The sequence below is a fragment of the Sminthopsis crassicaudata genome, chromosome 2, assembly GCF_048593235.1.
Source record: "Sminthopsis crassicaudata isolate SCR6 chromosome 2, ASM4859323v1, whole genome shotgun sequence".
In the NCBI taxonomy this organism is placed as follows: Eukaryota; Metazoa; Chordata; class Mammalia; order Dasyuromorphia; family Dasyuridae; genus Sminthopsis; species Sminthopsis crassicaudata.
Window position 1 is genome coordinate 474,728,507 of NC_133618.1, and position 17,601 is coordinate 474,746,107.

The 17,601-nt window shown below is 35.0% G+C and overlaps 1 protein-coding gene across 3 annotated transcripts in view; it reads left to right on the top strand.

The window, feature by feature from the left end:
• Window positions 1-17,601, top strand: part of SLC7A9 (solute carrier family 7 member 9) — a 56,766-nt gene that overhangs the window by 17,316 nt on the left and 21,849 nt on the right. For 2 of the 3 annotated variants that reach the window (XM_074293235.1, XM_074293236.1), the window contains 4 exons: window positions 3,555-3,702; window positions 5,983-6,225; window positions 6,637-6,762; window positions 8,052-8,151. In XM_074293235.1, coding sequence (XP_074149336.1) covers window positions 3,555-3,702; window positions 5,983-6,225; window positions 6,637-6,762; window positions 8,052-8,151 — 617 coding nt within the window. The remainder of the gene's footprint in view (window positions 1-3,554; window positions 3,703-5,982; window positions 6,226-6,636; window positions 6,763-8,051; window positions 8,152-17,601) is intronic. The other variant, XM_074293237.1, reaches the window with a different exon arrangement.

The window sequence follows — 17,601 nt, forward strand, 5'->3', positions numbered from 1 at the left end:
CTTTGGGATACAAGCCTTTTTGTCTTTGCCTGCTGAAGTAACCTGATGCTGCTGCTTTATAATGTGACTGAGAAGTAGATAGGAATAATTACAGTTATTTCACTTAGATACTTAATTTTATTTCTGTGGTTTAAAATTAATCCCAGATGATCAACTTCTTTGAGCTTAATCTGGCCCTTAAACAATGCAACTTGGTAGCATCTATAAGGACTCACAAGGTACAGCCTTTGAAAATCTAGTAACTCTGCTGAATATGCACAGTTTGATAACTTTTTGAGCATAGTTCCAAATTGCTCTCCAGAATGGCTGGATGTATTCACAATCCCACCAACAATGCATCACACACTATTGACTCAATTAATTTGCATTCCACCCAAACTTCCAAATCCTTTCCAAACAAGCTTCTATTAAATTCTGTCCAAATATCCCCCTATGCTTATAAAGTTGATTCGTTTAAAACCAAGTGCAAGGCACTGTATTTCTCCTTATTAAATTTCATTTTATTAGTTTCAGTCAAATGCTAGTCCAGTCTGTTTAAGTGACCTTGGGAAAGTAACTTCTCAGAATTTCAGCATCTTTATCAGTAAAACAGAGGTTAACCTAAATGACTTCTAGGGTTTCTTTTAGCACTAAATCTCCGATCCCATGGTTCTAAGATATGTTTTGGTCCTGACTCTGACAACTAGAGTGTTATCTATTTTTCCCAGCCTCATATCATCTGCAAATATGAAGAACATGGAATTGACACCTTTATCCAAGTCATTGTTATAAATGTCAAATAGCCTGTTTCTTACCTTTTTCATGCTGACATTCATAGCTCAATCAGGGCAACCACAGGCCATATATCTAGATTGTCTTTGTCCTTGCCCTTCAAATTTCAGATGCTTCCAGTTTAAGAAACAGTGTAGTTTGTTGGTCTTTGTCATGGGAAATATTCTTGGGTCAGTATCTCCAGTATTTGAAGGAACTAAGTTCTACTCTAGGAATATTACTTCTTGCAAAACCCCTAAAGCAGGTATTCTTAACCTTTTTTGTGCTCCAGAGCCTTTTGCCTACCCAATGAAGGCTAACAACACCTTTTCAGAATAAATATGCAAAATATAATTTAAAAAGAAGTCAACTATCTTGAAAAAGTTCCCAAAATATGTATTAAAAACATCAACAACAGCAAGTTCATAGATCCCAGGTTAAGTCTTCAGTTAACTGTTGATTGATATATCATCAATAATCTAAGTTTATGTTCCTCCAAGTGTAGATTCCAATATTGTCCTCAGTCTGTATTATTCTTTTTTTTTTCTTTTTGTCTTTGCCTGCTGAAGTAACCTGATGCTGTTGCTCTATAATGTGACTGGGAAGTAGATAGGAATAATTACAGTTATTTCATTTAGATACTTTATTTCTGTGGCTTAAAAATTAATCCCAGATGATCAATTTCTTTGAGTTTAATCTGGCCCTTAAACAATGCAATTTGGTAGTATCTATAAGGACACAAAAGGTACAGCCTTTGAAAACCCTAAGTCATTCCAAATTATCAGGAAGCATCAGAAGAGAACTTTAGTAGAAGCCATAGAAGTCCTGAAAACCAGCTATTAAGTTATGGAGAGGTTGCATTATGCATTGATGGGGACACTACTCTCACCAAAGAAATGACTGATCCTTGAAGTGTTAAAGTATCTCTTTGTATAAACCATCACTTATAAGGTAGGCAGTAAAAATAAGAAAAAAAATATGATACATAGAGTCAGGAGATGAGGTTTCAGTTCTCTGCTTGGAAATTTACTAGCTTTTCCTTCCTAAAACTCAAATTTTTAATTTAAAAAATGAGGATAAACGTTTTTTTTTGTCTATTTCTCAGGATTGCTTTTAGGAAAGCATTTTTTCAGTATAAAAGTGCTATAGAAATAGGAGTTATTATTAGTCTTATTTTCTTAAATATCTGTCATGAAGTGTGAAATATAAAAGCATTCTAAGCACAGACTAAATCGTCCCTCTTTTGTCCTTTTGTGGACTTGGGAAAAAGCCTTTAACTTGATATGTGAAAGTTGTATTTGAGAGAAGAAGAATGGGTGAGAAGAAAAATTAATAATAATTCAAGTTTCCCAAAAGTAGTATCTCCTTACTACAAATCATGTGAGATGCTAGATGACTGCTTATCAAGAATGATTACATACAAGTGATAGCTGCAATTGAAGGAATGCCTATCAGTTGAGGAATGGCTGAACAAATGGTTTACAATTATAATGGAATACGATTGTGATGTAAGAAATGAAGATCAGGAGTGTTTAGGAAAAACCTGAAAAGACTCATATGAACTGATGCTGAGTGAAGTGAGCAAAACCAGGAGAACATTGTAAATAGTAATAACAAGAATGTACAATGATCAATTTGAATGACTTGGCTATTTTCTGCAATACAAGACAATTCCAAAGGACTCATGATGAAAAATATAGCCCACTTCAGAGAATCAATGAACTCTGAATGTATATCAAAGCATACTATTCTTCACTTTTTTTCATGGTTTTTTTTGTCTGTCTTTTCTTTCACAAAATGATTAACATGGAAATGTGTTTTGCATGATTGTACATATATAATCTATATCAAGTTGCTTGCCTTTTGGATCAGGGGAGTTGGATGGGAAAAAGAGAATTTGGAACTTAAAACTTTTTAAAATGAATGTTAAAAATTGTTTTTACATGTTTTGGGGAAAAAATAAAATATTATTTTAAAAAAGAAGAAGTGATTCCTGCTTGGGTATTGGCTGAACTATCAATCAACATTTTTTAAGCACCTACTTTGTGCCAAACATTGGGAGAGGTGATGTGCAAATAAAAAGGTAAGATCATCCCTTCCCTTAAGGAATTTTTTGTCTTTATAGGAAAATGAGCTATTTTTAGGGATTAGTGGCCACTGAAAGAAACTTCAGTCACAGCAGTCAAGGAGATGACTCCTAGCGCAATCTCATAGTGATTTTTCATATCCATTCCAGTCACAATGGTAAAATCAACTTTATTATTTTTTTGAGTGAGAGAGGAAGAGAATAAGTGAAAGTGAAAGTGGAGGGAGATGCCATCAGAGGATGGAACAAATGACAAGTTGCCTGTCCTGACTAGGTCTTGGCGCTGCACTTAGGACAGTCCCTGGCACAAAGTAGATGCTTACTAAATACTTATTTGACCAACTGGTGCTCTGGTAGATGGCTATATGGTTTGGAACTAGTTGGCCCGAGAGAGCTGAGGCTAAGGATTGATTTACTTGCCCTGTAATCTAGAGCTTCTCTGCCTTATTGAAGTCCCAAAGCTGAGTTAACTTGCTCCCCTTGGGTTAGGGGAGAGACTTTGGAGGTCTGGTCCAGGGGATTGCTAGTTCTGGTAAGAAGAAGCTGGCAGGGTAAATGCCAGGGTGAGTGGACACCACCTACAATCCCATCCAGCTCTGAGATTTCTCCTGGATTTTCATCTTGGTTTTCACTTCTGTTGTCTTTCTATGCAGCTTTTCCTAGCAAAAGTCACTTCAGTGGACCTAACATTAACAGTTATTTTTCTTCTCAATTCAAGGTGGGCCTAATTAGTGGAATTTGTATCATTATTGGCACCATAATTGGCTCAGGAATCTTCATTTCACCCAAATCTGTACTTAGCAACGTCAATGCTGTGGGACCTTGTTTGATCATATGGTCGGCCTGTGGGATTATTGCTACATTAGGTAAAAACAAAACAACAAAATATCTGAATTGTTACCTGTGTGGTATTTAAGGCATGTTATATATATATATATATATATATATATATATATATATATATATATATATATATATATATAAAGTATATATTATATAATATATATATATATTCTATTCTGTAGTCTCTCTTGCTGCTGACAAACCATCTTTGAGGACTCTACAAATTAACTAAATTGGTGATGGGGATTTTTGTAAATCAGCAAAAGACACAATAATATTAAACACGAACTCTAGAATAGGAGGGATCAAAGAATAGGTATGCTGTAAGAAGAGAATGGGTCTTTGTGATGTACTGGTAGCCTTAGGCTTATAAATGAATACTTAGACACAAGAGGAAGGATCATCAATACTGCATGAGTAAATAGACATTAAAAAACAACAACAACAACAACAACAACAACAAACAATCCTTTGCTCCTAAGAGTTTCCTTTCTAGGGAATTTTATATCTTTTAAAAATGCTAATCAATAGGCTCAGCCATATCATTAATACATTTCTTCCAATTCTTTAACATTTAGTTCTATGGATTTTTCTTTCTGTTCTAATAATTTACTTAATGCTTTAGGGTTTACCGAATGCTTTCCACAATTTAAAAACAACCTTACTTTCACCATTTCACAAATAGAGAAACCGAGGCTCAGAGTACGTGTCCATTTCTCAGAACTAGTAAATGTCAGATTGCACTTAGGTCTTCAGGTCTTCTGACTCAAGTCTAGCGATCGTTTTCATGCCACATAATCATAATAAATAAGGGAATCCATTTACCAAGAGGAGATGCTTATTTCTAGAGAAGACTAAAGTGTTTGTCCTTTGAAGACTTTCTAAATAAATTGGGTTTGATGGCCCCACTCCAACTCTTTGGACAAAATTGCCAGAGTATTTCAAATATTTCTTCATAACTATTATTTTCATAACTATAACTACCCAGGAACTATATAGTATATTGTAGGAAGGGACTCATATGATGCCCAAGCAGTGAGAAGGGAGCAGTGGGGAAAGGCAGTCAGGAGAAACAGATTAGGACTGGTCCCAATTAGCCAGAATTCTTTAGCCAAAAATAATGAAGAGTCACTGACAGACCACGGGGATTTGAGCTCTATTGAGGGATAAATCACAAAAGAATTTTTGTGATCACAAAAGAATATTTGTGCGTCTATCCAACTAGGAGGCTCTACTGTCCTTGACTTCATTTCAAAGAGTTTTCTTAAATACACATTTGGCTGTATCACTGCTGTACTCAATGAACTCCTCTGCCTCTTTATTGCCTAGAAAATACAATACAAAGGGGCAGCTAGATGGTGCAGTGGATGGAGTATTGGCTCTGAAGTCAGGAGGGCCTGAGTTCAAATCCAGTCTCAGACACTTAACATTGGCTAGCTGTGTGATCCTAGGCAAATAACCCCAAATGCTTCACCAAAAAACAAATAAATAAATAAACAAATAATAATATTAATATATTGTTATGTTAATAACATGTAATATTACTATATTAATAATTTATTAATATATTATTTGTAATATATCATTATAATTATAATATTAATAATAATAAAAATAATGTGTTTAGCTTTTAAAACTTGGGCTCAATCTTTTCAGTTTCATTGGATATGCCTTCTTTCCTACCCTGTGATCCAGCCAAACTGGTCTTCTCAGTATTCTTCGCACATAACATGCCATCTACCATCTTGTTCCCTTTGGACTTGGCTAGATGCCTAGAATGCATTCTTTCCTTACTACTGCCTTCATTCAAAATGAAGCTTTAAACACATTAAGCTTAACATTTTCATCCTTTTTTGTTTGTTTGCTTTTTCTTTCTTGTGGTGGGTCTGATTTTTCTTATATAACATGACAAATATGGAAATATGTTTAAAAAGATTGCACATGTTTAACCTCCATCAGATTGTTTGCTGTCTTGGGGAGGAGAGAAGTAAGGGAGAAAGAGAAAAAAAAATTGGTACACATAGTCTTACAAAAAATGAGTGTTCAAAACTATCTACATGTATTTAGAAAAATAAAATACTATTGAAGAAAGTTTTTAAAAATTAAGTTAAGCACCATCTTTTCCATAAAGTGTTTCCTGATCTTTCCAGTTATATTACCCTCCCTCTCAAATACCTTGTATTTATCTTTTTTGCATATATTTGTGCTTTATAGTTATGCTGTACATATTATGCTATATCTACTTATTGTCTCTTCCATTAAGACATATGAGCCTTGTTTCATTCTCTGTGTTTATTCTTCAGGTGCTCTGTGTTTTGCTGAACTTGGTACAATGATCACCAAATCAGGAGGCGAATATCCTTACTTGATGGAGGCCTTTGGACCTATTCCTGCCTACCTCTTTTCTTGGACCAGTTTGATTGTCATCAAACCCACTTCATTTGCCATTATTTGCCTCAGCTTTGCTGAATACGTGGCTGTCCCCTTCTATGGCAGTTGCAAACCTCCAGAACTTGTTGTCAAGTGTCTTGCAGCAGCTGCCATCTGTAAGTTTCCTCCATTGCTATGCTGAAAACATGAATAATGAACTCTTCTCCTGTTTAACTAGGCCATTGAATTGATGTCTAAGCTAGATATGAATAGATTTTTAAATTACAAATGTTTAATAAATTACAGATGTTTAAATGTCATCTAACCTATTTTTATATAAAAATATATACATAACAAAAATATATGTGTATATATACAGATATCATATATATATACATATATGCACATATGTGTGTATATATGTCCCTTGAAATCCAATAGTTAATGTAATTACATGGCATTTATCTAGGAATAAGTATCAAAGTATTTTTCCAGGATCAAAGCATTTTCTATATATTGGCATTAAATCAAGAATTTTGAAAAATCTAGAATACAAAATTCCTTTCTTATGTCTGCTTTCCTTCCAGTGGTTATCACAACAGTGAATGCCTTGAGTGTGAAGCTGGGGAGCTATGTACAGAATTTTTTCACAGCAGCCAAGCTGGTGATTGTCGCCATTATTATTATAAGTGGAATTGTGCTTCTTGCACAAGGTAAATCTCATTTCTATCTTTTCCATTGCTGAGCATCAGCAAAGCTCAGGTATTGTTCAGTGTAAACTCTTGGAGGTCAAGGGCTTTTTTTTTTTTTATATTCTTGTATAACATGACAAATATGAAAATACATTTAAAGGGATTACACATGTTTAACCTATATCAGATTGCTTTATGCATAATGCCTTATAAAGTTTTGAGGAACTCAGGGAAAAAGTGGAGGAACAGTTAAACTGTTCATCGATTTATAGTCTTAGATAATTGCTTAGGGCCCTAGAGATTGTGATTTGCTCAGTCACCCAGTTGGTATATATTAGAGATAAGACTTGAATTTAGGTCCTCCTGACTTTGACAACAGTTCTTTGCCTACTACTGATCTTTTTTCTTAGTACTGCCTTACACATAGCAGACACTGTCATGCTTATTGAATCATAACTACTTCAGAGTTACTAGATGGAGCAATAGATAGAGCATTGGCTCTGGAATCTGGAAGACCTGAGTTGAAATTCAGCCTCAGACACCTTGCACTTTCTATGTGACTCTGGGCAAGTCATTTAATCCTAGTTGTCTTGCCAAAAAAGAAAAAATTATAATTATTTATAAGGAACTGGGACAACATTGTCTTAATGGGCAGGGGATTGGGTCTTAATATGGTAAATATAAGTAGTGAGATTTTTGCTGGGAATTGCTTTATGTGTTCTTCAGGTATAATTTTTCATTTTATTTATTTTATTTTATTTTTTAATTAATTTTTATAATTATAACATTTTCTTTGACAGTACATATGCATTGGTAAAATTTTTTTTACAACATTATCCCTTGTACTCCCTTCTGTTCTGAATTTTTCCCCTCCTTCCCTCAACCCCCTCCCCTAGATGGCAGGCATTCCCATTCATATTAAATATCTTATAGTATATCCTAGGTACAATATATATGTGCAGAACGGAATTTTGTTGTTGTTGCTGTTGCAAAGGAAGGATTGTATTCGGAAGGTAAAAATAATCTGGGAAGAGAAACAAAATAAAACAAAACAAAAAAAAAAAAAAAAAACAATGCTCACAGTTTATACTCATTTCCCATAATTTTTCATTTTATACAAAGATGGGAAAATATAAGAAATAAATTCAGTATATTAGTTAACAAGAATATTTAGCTTCTCATTTTATTATCAAAGTATTTGTTTTATAATCTGAAATCACTGTTCAGATACTTCTTTCAAGGAGAAAATGGGAATGAAGATACCATTTTCATTTCTCAATATCAATGGTGTATCTATGTTTTTATTGAAGGAAAAACAAAGAATTTTGAAAATTCCTTTGAAGATTCCCATGTCTCTGTAGGTGCTATCAGTCTGGCATTTTATAATGGACTCTGGGCATATGATGGATGGTAAGTTACTGTCTGAGTACTATATATGTCCTAGAAGTAGCAAATACTACTACTCACAATAATGAACTCTCAAAACTAAGCCAATGACACCTAAAATCTTTGTGATTTGTTTGTCTTTTAAATCATTCTAGTACTAGATTTTCCCTGAGGGTTTGGCTTAACTCTAATTCAAACTTGAACATTATATCAAATATCAATTAAAGGTTTTCCTTAAATAAGAAGTTAAAATGTAGAATTCATCATCTTTCCTGATTTTTACTAAAGAATAAAAAACAATTATACATTAAGCTGAAACTATATTAATTGCTTGAGCCAAATAAAGTTGGCTAGCTAGCTAATTGCATTTCATGTTCTCTGATTTCCTCTTATCATTTTGTTGAAAACTGTGTTTATAAGAAGGCTTCAGATGATGCCTTTTTGATCCCACATCATTTAATGCATTTAATCTTTGTGTCATTAAATCAACAATATTTATTAGCATATTCTATGTGGTAGGCATTTGCGGTACAAAAATAAAATTAAAACATTTCCTGCACTCAAGAAACTTACATATTATTGGGTGACAACATTTCCTATATAAAATATACAAAATAAGGACAAATTAATTTTAAGAAGGTAGCTAGTAGTTTGGAGTGAGAGGGGGGATAAAGAAAGTTTTTGTACAACTCTTGACCTGGGCTTTGAAGGAGAGCAAGGATTCCAGGAGCCTAAGGGGAAGAAGGAATGCCTTCCATCATGAAGATGGGTAGAAGCATGTTATATGTGAATACAACCTGAAGGTCAATTTGACTGAGTTAAAGAGGATGTTAAGGGCAATAATGTATAATAAATCTGGACAAGTGAGTATGAGCTAGATTGTGAAGTGTTTTAAATGTTAAAAAAAAGTTTTAATTTAAAAAATAAAAAAATTTTTTTCTAAGCAAGAAAGTGATACTTAGACTTATTGATTAGGAATATCACTTTGGCAGCCTTCTAGACGATGGATTAGGGAAGGGAGGAATTAAAAACAGGAAGACTAATTATGAGGCTATTGCAGTAGGCAAGAGGTAGGACCAGAGCTTATGTTAGTGGAGAGAATGGAATGAATGAAGGAGATGTTGTAAAGGTAAAATCACCATTCATGCAACTAATTGGAATGAGCAACAAGCAAGAGTGGTGTTGAGAATAAAGCTTTCAAATTTGGGTTATACAGAGTTGGCAGTGTTTTTAACGGAAATAGAGAAGATGGGAAGAGAAATGAATTCTGGGGGAAAGATAGTAAATTCTATTTGGGCAAATTGAGTTTTAGATATCTTCATGTTAATTGTCCATAGATAGAAGGTGATGGAAAAGTGGAGAGCAATGAGGATTGAATATATAGATATAGAAGTTATCTGCCTAGAGATGATGATATTAAACCATAGGAATAGATGTAGTCATCAAGTGAGAATAGAGAAAAGAGAAATGAGCCTAGTACAGAACCTTGTGATATACCTAAAATTAAGAGGTATCCTATGAATGATTGTCACAAAGGAGAATGAGAACTAAAAGAGAGCAAAATCACAAAAACAAGGAGAAAAGAGAATTTATAAGGGAAGAAAGGGATCTACAATATGTAGAGAGGCTAGGGAAAAATAAGAACAAAAAAAGGCTACAGGATTTGTTGATTAAAATACTCATGGTGGGAGGAGCAGGAAAAAAATCAGTGGGATCTTTATCAGAGCAGTTTACTTGAATTATAAAATTGAAAACCAAGGTGAGATGAGAAGAAAGAGCAATAATAAAATAAATACATTTTTCTAGTTTAGCAGAGAAAGGGAGGAATGATGTAGGATCTTATTTGCAAAGGATGATATAGTCAGATAAGGGTTTTTAAGGGTGAGGGAGACTTGAATGTGTTCTTAGAAACAGGGAATGAATTAGTAAATAGTGAGAAATTGAAGTTGAGAGGCAGACAAGAAAGGAACTTGATGTCATTTTCCCTAAAGGATACAGGAAGGAGTAGGATCAATGGGACAATTAGAGGGATTGGCCATAGAAAAGAGAAAGAATAAAGGAGATAATGAGGAATGATGATTAAAAAGTTTTTAAAAAGAGGGAGCTCAAGATGAATGACTTTATTTTTGCACATAAATCATGAAAGGAAATCCTCTGCTGAAAGGTGATGTGAAAGGGTTGAAGAGAGAAGAAAAGATTGAGAATAGTCAGAGCAAGGACTGTGGAAGAGAGAGAGAGACAGAGAGGAGTAAATGGCTTGTTTTATTTCCATGAGATTTCAGTTGGCATTAAAGAACATGAATTAGTGTGAAGTCATCACAGTTGGGTGACTTCCTCCAATAGAATTCAGCAGCACATGTAGACAGGGGGAATTAGGGTATAGATAGTGGGACAGTTGAGATTTGGCAAGCCATATTATTGGGACAGTGGGGCAAAGGTTTAGACACTATAGGAAAGTTTTGTATTAGTTAACTACAAGGTCAAAATTGAGAAGGGGGAAAGAGAAGCAAGAAAAGAGGTGATAGCCTGGGAAACTTATTGTTTGTTCTTAGACAGGAGGATGGTAGGAGATGGTAGGAGATCTTGGTAGGAGATGCTGTGACATGCAAGTGAATTGGATGTAAGTGAGGGGAGGCTGGACAAGGTCACCGGCCTCACCTTCCCCTCCAGAGCATCTGGATTCAGTGGCCAGATAGAGATCAGGACTGGAGATGGCCTGGATGCAGTGGGAGACCTGGGCCTTTTTAAGCTGAGGTCTGTAATGGGTCTTGATTTGACTGAGGCTCCCTCAATGATTAAGCCTGGGTGAAAACTCAAAAGGCAAAGAATGGCCTCTTTCACACACTTGGAAAAAAGATGGCCCGGGAGAGCATCACCAGGAGACGGCCTCAAGTAGTAGAAAGAGTTCTGGACTAGGGGTCAGGAGACCGGGGGCCTAACAATTTCATGACTTGAGTGATCTTCAGCAAGTCCTTTTCTTCTCTCTGGGCCTGTGTATTCTTACCTGTAAAGTGAAGAAATCCCTTCCAGTTGCAAAGTTCTACTCTACTTTGAATTTTAAATACCTGATTTCAGACTTTCATTGGCCTTGTTCAGGTGACATATCCAACCATGGAAGTAAGGAAAGAAAATAGTATGTGTATTATTTTTTAGTTCTGTTTACTTCACTTTGCATCAGTTCATGTAGATCTTTAAAAGCTTCTCTGCACAGCATTTCCTACAGCACAGCAGTATTCTATTTTATTTGTGTACCACAATTTGTTTAACCATTCCCCGAGTGATGGGCATTTACTTTGCTTCTAATTATTTGCTAACACAAAAATCTTTTGGACTATGTGAGCAGTTTCCCTCCCTTAGGATATTAGTCCAGTAAAGAAGTCTTTGGTTCAAAGGATATGGACACTTTATTTGAAAACTTAGCAGTATTTCTTTTTTAAAAAAATAACTCTATATTTTCAAAATGCATACAAAGATGATAAATGTAGAAATACATTTTAAAAAATTACACATGTTTAACATATATTGGATTACTTGCTGTTTAGGGGAGAGAGTGGGAGGAAAAGAGGGAGAAAATTTTGGAACACAGGGATGAATGTTGAAAACTATCTTTGCATATATTTTGAAAATAAAAAGCTATTATTAAAATATATGCAAAGATAGTTTTCAACATTCACCCCTGCAAAACTTTGTGTTCCAATTTTTCCCCCTCCTTCCCCTAGACTGCAAGCAATCCAATATAGGTTTAAAATGTGCAATTCTTCTAAATATATTTCCACATTGTCATGCTGCACAAGAAAAATCAGATCAAAAAGAGAAAAAAAAATGAGAAAGAAAAAACAAGGAAGCAAACAACAACAAAAAGGTGAAAGTGCTGTTGTGATCCACATTCACTCCCCAGAGTCCTCTCTCTCTCTCCCTCACAAGTCTATTGGAATTGGCCTAGCAATTCTTCTGAGAACAGTTTGTTCATATCCTTTGACCATTTTTTAAAATGGGGAATGGCTATTAGTCATATATATGTTCATGCACATGTATTGCTTATATATTTGGATGCTAAACCATTTTAAGAGAAATTTGATGCAAAGATTTTTTCCCCCATTTTGACCCTTTCCCTTTTATGTACAGAAGTTTTTTTTAGTTTCAAGTTCTCCCTTCTCCTGGTATTATGTTCCCTTTAAAAGTGGACCAGTTCCCACTGGCTCTCTTCCCCTCTCCCTGATTTCCTTTTCTTATTTGATATGCTAGTTCCTTTAGAGTTTTGTTTACTCCTGCTTTTGCTTAGTTATAATTTCTTCCCCCTCTTTTTTTCTCTTAATCAAATAGATTCTTTCTTCCTTCCTTCCTTCCACTTCAAGAACATTTTTGCAAGTGACAGAGAATGCACAGTCCCATGTCAGGGTCCCTCTCCCACCAAGTCTCTGATTATGTAGCCTTCTGTGGATCTATACCCATTTTCATTTACTCTGATGAGGTTTAGATTTGGGGTACCCAAATCTAAAGGAGGTCCAGTGGCAGCACAAGCAGTTCTTTGTAAAGGAATTTATAGATCCAAAAATCTAGATTGATGAAATATTTATTATGGGGATAAAGAGAGGAGGACACTGGAAACATTCCAGTGGGCAGAGAGTCTTTGGGGTACCAGGCCTGGTGCTGGCATGTTTAGATCCTCTGCAAAGAAAGGTTCCAGTCTGGCTCTTTTATAATAGGGGATTATAAACTGAAGGGGGCTTGTGGGTGGAGTCCTATGTTGGCTCCTGGCTGGGTTTCAGCCTGGGTGCTTGGGGTGGAGTCCCCTCACTGAGGCAGAGTCGAAGAAGATTTTCTCCTTTAAGATTTTGTCAGTTTGGGGTTCCCTTTTTTCTACTTTTGTCTGGAAATCTTCCTGCATGCTTGTTCTTCTGCTCTTCCTGGTGCCAGTTGCCTCCCTAAACAAGTAGATTTCTCAAGAACTAAATATCCCAGATTATTTCCACTGGAAAGTCCTTATCTCCCTTTATCTCCCTTTTATCTCCCTTTGTTCTTAGAAACGCTCATCAACAGAATACTCTCTGGCCTCCAAAGTAAAGACTCTTTCCTTTCCTCCCTTTTTCAATCTTTTCCCCTCCTCCTCACCAACTCCCCTCTAAACTCTTCTCTTTCTGAGACCATAAGGGTCATCACGCATCATTGTTAGCCTTTGATTTGACCTCAGTGCATTATTCACTCCTCTCCCCACTCCTCTGCCATTTTACTTCCTTCAGGTTGTAATGTAATTCCAGAAAAAGTTTGATTCATAGGCAGTGTCACCAAGTTCCCACCTGCCTCTTCATTATTGCCTCCTACTGTACATTTAGAAAGAAATTTCTTAATGGTCTCTTTGTTGTCACTAGGTTCTTGTTGCTTGTCCTTGTCTGCTGCATTTATTCACTCCTGAATTGCTATTGTTTGGAGTGTCCAAGAGGCAAATAATCGCTCTAGTTCTGATTTTCTTTCTAAAATGTTTCAAATGCTTCTTTATTCTTGAATGACTATCTTTTGTCCAGTATAATTAATTACAGATTTTTAGGATTGGTTTCTCTGGGTTGCATACAAAAGCTCCAGGAATATATTATTCCATTCCTTCCTCTTTTATCTAGTAGGTGTGGAATGTTATTTAAATGTCTCTTCCTTTCAAATATGATTTGTATAACTTGTTTCTGAATTGAATTATGAAATTTAACCACTATGCCTCTTGGAGTTTGCAATTTAGGTTTCTTCTAGAGCCATTTTGTGAATTCTTTCAGTTAGAACTTTATTTTCTATGTGTAAAGGTTGTGGATAATTCTCTTTTATTATTTCCTTCATTATGATGCTAAGGTTTTTTGTTCTGATCTATTCTTCTGTGTCACCCAGAATCTTTAGGTTGTCTCTGTGCATCATGTATTAAGTTCAGTTTATTTTGCTTGTATAGTGAACATAATTTCTTTTAATGTTTTCTGCTTCTCTTTTATTTCTTATTTATTTTATTTTATTTTTTCCCTGAGGCAATTGGGGCTAAGTGACTAGCCTGGGGTCACACAGCTAGGAAGTGTTAAGTGTCTGAGGCTAGATTTGAACTCAGGTCCTCCTAACTTCAGGGTTGGTGCTCTATCTACTGTGTCACCTAGCTGCCTCTTGCTTCTCTTTTAAGTTGTCATTGAGTTCTGTGTATTTGCATTTCCAATCTATTATGTTTTCATTTGTTTTTTTGTTGAGGTTTGTCATGACAGATTCAAGTTTTTCCATCTTATTCATTATTTTGATCATGCAAAATTATCCTCTTATAATTTTCATTTCTCTCTTAAACCATTCAGGAACAATGTGTTGTGGTTCCATGTTTTCCTCAAATTCCATAGGGTCCTCTGTCTCTTCAAATATTGAATAATTTTCCTTTATTTTATAGTATTTCTTCATAGATGCCCAAACTTATTAGATCTTTATCATTGTTGGGTTTCTTTCCATTGGTTTATCTATTTATGTTTAAGATCTTTAAGTTTTCTTCTTCCCTAAATTTTTGTTATTTTCAATCTTTCCTTCTTTATTTTCCTTATCAATCACTTCCTGACTCTACCCAGTTCTGGGTTATAGATACAAGGAGGACTGAGGAGGGATCTTGGTCCAAGTATAAACAAAAGGAATGTCCAGGGGCACTAATCTAAGCTCTGAGCAAGGAACAAGTCCACAAGCAAGCAACAACTGTACAGTTTAACCCCCAAGAGCTCAGTGGAGACTCTCTTCAACCCTTTAGCCCATTGTGAAGCCTACAGGTAATAACACAAGCAAGAATCCTAGCCCAAACAGGAGTCTGTAGTTCTGTTTCTCTGAACATGCAGAGCCTCCCAGCTGGCAGAAAGTGTTTGTGTCCAGCAATGGAGCATTCACTATTCCAACTATAGGAAAGCCCACAGGTATGTTACTGAGACCCAAACCTGGATCAGGAGGATAATTAACACTTCCCTGTCCATATTAGGAAACTTTTGCAGCTCTGAACACTTAACAGATCCCCCAGTCTGAGCTGGAATAACACACTGATTACCCTAAGAAAGCCACAGAAGGAGCTAAGAGAACAAAAGCTCAGTTCAGACATTCTCCCTAGAAATGCACAAAGCTTGGCCTTAACATAAAGTTCAAAGTCAGAAAGTGCACTTGAGTAATCAAAAAACAAACAAAAAGAATCTCATCATAAAGACTTATTTTTGTAACAGGGAAGTTTAGACAAAAATCCTAAAGAGTATCACTCAAAAACATCTACAAGCGCAACCCCAGAGGGAAATACAACTTGGGCCAAAAGTCCAATCAGAATTTGTGGAAGAGAAAAAGAGCCAGAAATTATTTTAGAAACCAAGTACAGAAGTATAAAAAGGTAAGTATAACTGAATAATTGAAATATATAAACAAGGATAGACTGTTTACTTACATTCTGATATGAGAAGATGATATGTATGTATTTCCTTGACTCTATCATTATCAGTGATCATATAGAAAGTCTGATTTGAAGGGCCATGGAGTACTTCTGCTATATTTTGATGATATTAACAAAAAAATGGAAAGGGAAGGAGAGATAAATATACTGAGGAAAGGAAGGGACAGAAAGAATGAGAGAAATATTTTATTTGAAAAAAAAAGTTACACAGATATGCCCTTAACCAACTTGATTTTAAAAAAAAAGAAAGAAGAAAATGAATTTGTTAGATTACATCAATGAAGAAGAAATAAAAGAAACTATTAGGAACGATTTTACCTAATTATATGCTAATAAAACTATTTACAAAAATATAAGTTGCTTAGATGAACAGATCAGGAAATAGAATATTGATATAACTCTATGATAGAAAAAGTTTAATGTGATCAAAATTGTTCATTTTGAATTTCAAAAAAAAAAAAAACCAGTCAATAGAAAAAGAAATTTAAAAAGCCATAAATAAACTCCCCAAAGAAAATCCTTAGTACCAGATATCTTTTACGAATGAATTCTACTCAATATTTAGTGAACAATTAATTCCAATACTATGTAACCTGGAACAAAATAACAAGACGATCCTGCCAAATTCCTTTCATGACACAAATATGGTCTTATTACCTAAGCCAGAAATGGAGAAAGAAAACTATAGACCAGTATCCCTAATGAATATTGATGTAAAAATTTTAAATAAAACATTACCAAGGAGTTTACAGCAACATATCAAAAGATTATAAACTATAACTACACTGTATTTTTTAACAGAAATAGAAGAAATCTCTATGATAATTAACCACATTGGCAATCAGAACAACAAAAATCATAAGTTAAATCAATAGATGCGGAAAAGGTGTTTTTTTGTAAATTTATTTTCTTAATTTTAAAATTTTATTTATTTACATGGCTTTATGAATTATGTTGGGAGAGAAAAATCAGAGCAAAAGAAAAGAACTATGGGAGAGGGGAAAAAAAAAAACGGAAAAAAGATGAACGTAAAGTGTATTGATTTACATTCAATCGCCATAGTTCTTTTTCTTAATGCTTTCAGGTGGCATTTTCTGTCAAAGTTGATTAATATTGCTTTGGATCACCGAACCATTGAGAAGAACCAATAGTTTCATAGTAGTTCATCGCACATTCTTGCTGTTATTGTGTACAATATTGTTGTGCCCATGTTAGTACCCTGGATATCTTAGAATCAGCCAGAGTCAGGATAAGCAAAAGTCTTTATTCTTGATCTTTTGGGGTCGCTGTCAGGGGAATAGATACAGGAATCTCCACACCTTCTTTCTCTCTCTCCACCACCAAAGAATTATCCTGCTTGTCCTACTCCACCCTCTGATCTCTTTTCCCCTTCTCTGTCCACACCCACAGATGAAGCCAGCACAGAGTAGGGTCATTCTCCAAGCATATATTAATAGAGAATTGTCCAACTGGTAATTAGCCTTAAGTGCTTGGTTTTCTGGGTTAAGTGCATCTGCTCAGTTCTAGCCCTTTACACAATATATTCCTAGTTCTGCTTGTTTCAACCAGTATCAGTTTAATCTTTCCAGACCTTTCTAAAATTAGCTTGGTCAATAATATTCTATTATCTTCATGTACCACAACATATTCAGTCATTCCCCATTTGATGGGCATCTACTCATTTTCCAATTCTTTTTAGACTTACATGCATGTTTACTTTTACATAGTATGTACCCAATCTGTTCCATCAATCAACCTTGGTATTTCTTACTCAGTACTAATTGTTTTGATGATTGGCTTTGTTGTACAGTTTGAGATTTTGTACTGCTTAATTGAAAAGAGATACTATAAATGTTTTTGCACATGTGGATCCTTTTCCTTTCTTTATGGTGTTCTTGGGATACAGACCCAGTAATGGCACTGCTGGGTCAAAGGGTATGCACAATTATATAGCCCTTTGGGTATAGTTTCAGATTGCTCTCCAGAATGATTGGATCATTTCACAACTCCACCAACAATGCATTAATGTCAAAGTTGTCCCACATCCACTTCAA